The sequence below is a fragment of the Tupaia chinensis genome, unplaced genomic scaffold (assembly GCF_000334495.1).
Source record: "Tupaia chinensis unplaced genomic scaffold, TupChi_1.0 Scaffold139733_1, whole genome shotgun sequence".
NCBI lineage: Eukaryota > Metazoa > Chordata > Mammalia > Scandentia > Tupaiidae > Tupaia > Tupaia belangeri.
The window spans coordinates 650,177-653,569 of NW_006199613.1; the positions used below are offsets into that span (position 1 = coordinate 650,177).

At 64.0% G+C, this 3,393-nt stretch overlaps 1 protein-coding gene across 8 annotated transcripts in view; it reads right to left on the reverse strand.

Annotated features, from left to right (window-relative positions):
• CD44 (CD44 molecule (IN blood group)) overlaps positions 1–3,393 on the reverse strand; it is a 73,387-nt gene that overhangs the window by 30,285 nt on the left and 39,709 nt on the right. For all 8 annotated transcript variants that reach the window (XM_006162092.3, XM_006162094.3, XM_006162093.3 and 5 more), the window contains exon 4: positions 1,251–1,322. In XM_006162092.3, coding sequence (XP_006162154.1) covers positions 1,251–1,322 — 72 coding nt within the window. The remainder of the gene's footprint in view (positions 1–1,250; positions 1,323–3,393) is intronic.

Genomic DNA, 3,393 nt, shown 5'->3' on the forward strand with positions numbered 1-3,393 from the left:
CGTCGTCCACGAACCCTGCCGCTGCAAGTGTGCCCCGTGCCGCTCGCCCCGGGTGTGCGGAGGGCAGAGGGGAGGCGGGCCCCACTGGGCCGCAGACAAGCGTGCGCTCGGCTGAAGTGACTCTGCCACTGCACTGCCCTGTCTACCTGTCCAGCTGGCCAGGGGCTCCTGGCCCTCGGGGAGTCGTCATGCAGTCTTCTGCTCTGTGAGATGCATATCATGACTCTCTGGCCACCTGCGATTACTGAAAAAATCCCGAAGTCCCCCTCACCCCGACAACCTCCACAGACGAAGGTCTGACTAGGAAATACCATTGACCCGACTCTTCGGTCTGGACGTGGGCCGGACAAACGGCACGTAGGGGCATCCACTGCGGGCCGGGCATGCAGGAGAGGCCCGCTTCCTGGGCCATAGCGATTCGGGCACGCATCCATTATACGTGCGGGAACCCAGGGCTCAGAAAACGAGAGGCCTTCCTGTGAGCCCACTAGGGTAAGGAGCCAGGGTCTCGAACCGGCCGACTGGGAACATGTCTCATGGCAGTGCCACTGTGGGGTGAGGCTGCCCTCCCCTGGCCAGGGACGGTCCATCAGACAGCGCTGCCACCACCCTGGCACGGGCCTGGGGCCGGCTCTGGAGGTAGGATCAGTCCCCCACACAGGGCCACTTCTGGGAATGGAGCTCAGAAGCACGTGAGTGGGGGTCACAGGCTGCCCGGAGGTGGGCTTTCTCTCTAAAGGGCCAGAGGTTCACTTCCGGGACAGTCTGGCGTGCTGAGGTGCAGGGTATGGACTGTGGGGGCGCAGCACGGGACCCTGTGGACCCTCTACGCCCTCCGCCGCCTTCAGCAGCCGGGCTGTAGAGCGTGGTTTAATTGTTCTCAGACCTACATTCCAGGCACCCGCTGCTCATAACGAGTGCTGGCTTCCATTTGCAGTCTCTTTTTAAAAATAAACGCAGATTACGTAGGAAAGAATGTGGAAATTAAGTGGAAAATACCAAGTGGCCTGGGGACTGTGCACAGGACTTGCAGCAAATGTGAAAGTGGCCCTAGTGGCCGCGTCTGAGGGCCACGGGCACCACAGAGCAGGGTGTCATCTTGTCGCGCCCGAGCGGGGAGGGCTCTGAGTGCCGGCCAGCGCCCTGCCTGGGGGATGTGATGGGTAGCTCCCTTCAAGGACGCACCAGGCCGCGCCAGCTGCTCCCCTCCCGCGAGTGGGAGGCCCGTCGGGACGAGGACAGATACGTACTTATGGTGACCGGTCCCTCGAAGGAGTTGGGCAGGTCTGTGACCGACGTGCAGTCTTCCGCGTCAGGGGGAGCTGGGGGCAGGAAAGCAGCAGTCGTGAGAACACCACACACCCTGCCCCATCTCATTTCCACAGTGGAGCACGGAGCTCACCAAAGAAGGAGACCCTTGTGGCGTCTGGCCACACTGCGATCCCCTCTCCCGGCCCTCTGGCTCGGCAGGACCTTGGTGAGCATGCAGAGGCCAGGCACACTCGCAGGCTGGCCAAAAGATTTGAACCCACGACCAGCCTGTGGCCCCCAGCACGGAAGCTCTGCTTGTCCCGGCTGCCCCCAGGCTGGGCGTGTGCTCTCGGTCAGCTGAGACACAGCTGAACTGTAACTTGTCCGAGTCTCCTCCCGGGCTGGGGCCTCTTGGGAAGCTCATGACCACGGCAGCGCCCCTCCACAGTGTGAGGGTCTTGGGCCTTCCCCGAGGGTGTGCACCGGGGACTCTGCAGCCCAGGCCGTGGGGCATCGCGGAGTGTTGGGAACCTCCGTAAAGTACGGACACACGAGGCCCACTCCGGGTTGGTCGCCCTCGGGAATAGCGGGAAGCGTGCACACTCGCCCCTGGGGTCACCACTGTGAATGGCGGGGCTGCCCGTGGCTGGAAACAACCACCCAGCTAGCGTGTCCTCGAGCGGGCCGTCGAAAACAAACCGATCCCATCTCATAACGGATTCGCCTTTACTGGTTAGCTGCCCTCGGGCCACCAGTGCCTAGGGCCTCAGCACAGGGGGCCCGGCTGACGCCTGTGGTCTAGAGCCCACGCCTGCTGGTCGCCAGTCGCCGCCTCGCCGTGCCGCCCGGCCTGCTTCGCTCCCCTTCCCCGGGAATAAGGCCCGCCGACCAGCCCTGTGTGGCGGGCGCTCTTGGAGCAGCCCTGCCTGAGCCCTGGACAAAGGCCCTGGGGCTCCGCCCTGCTGCCACCCCGGGGCCACGAGCCGTCTGTGTTCAAGGGGGAGCTCCTCAGCCACTACGTGTGCTGGGCCCTAAAACTCGGAGAGCTTTAACTGGCCCTGCTGCCTCAGCGGGGTGGGTCCATTTGCACATTGCAGTGTACACAGCGAGTGTGTGTGCACGTGCGCGTGTGTGGGCTTCCGTGTACGAGGCAATCGCCTGTTAGACTGGGCTCTCTCAGAGTTGCTTCTTGGCAAAGAGGAAAAGGAGAGGATGGGCAAATGGACTGACGGAGGGGTGGACAGACGGGGGTAGAGGGGGGAGGACGGACTGACAGCAGACGGACGGGCTGACGGAGGGGTGGACAGACGGGGGTAGATGGGGGTGGACGGACTGACAGCAGACGGACGGGCTGACAAAGGGGTGGACAGACGGGGGTAGATGGGGGTGGACGGACTGACAGCAGATGGACGGGCTGACGGGCAGATGGGTGGTGGGGGTGGACGAGTGGGTGGACAAGTGGATGGACGGAAGGGCGGATGGAGGCAGACAGACGGGCAGACTGCTGTCGGGGAGGGCTGTGATCACAGGTGTTCTAACAGTCCTGCCACGAACTGCTGGTGCCCAGAACAACGGACAAAACCCCACGTTGAACCAAACCAGGACAGGAGGGCCCCAGAACCTGGGGGCACCTCGAACTTGACTACCTCTCTGGCCTTCCAGCAGAACTAACCAGCAGTTTTCTATTTCCAACTGGCGAAAGCAGGCTTTAGGATAGGCCGGTCTCTACGATTTCTCAGAGACTCCTCAAGGGAAGAGTCACGCCTCCATGGTGAGGTCACGGGTCGCCGTCTGGTGGAGCCAGCCCCGCGTCACCCCCAGCCTGTGGCCACCGCATGCTGCCCGTCTCCACACACCGTCAGGCCGCCCGGTTCGTTCCTCTGGACAGCGGCTCCTGGCTCAGCTCTCAGGCCACCTCCCTGCCCTCCAGAGACACACGGACGCAGCGCCGGGGAGCAGCCACCTTCCGTCTCGGCACGGACACTCGCTGTGCTCGCTGCTGGAAGCGCAGGGAGGCCCCTCCGTGGTCTCCCAGGGCTGCCCTTCCAGCCACCGTGTCTCGGAGGGCCCCTGAACTGACCGCTGGGGGCTGCCGCACGAGGCCGGAAGGGCGGGCACGGCTGCTGCTCCCCTCCCCTCGCC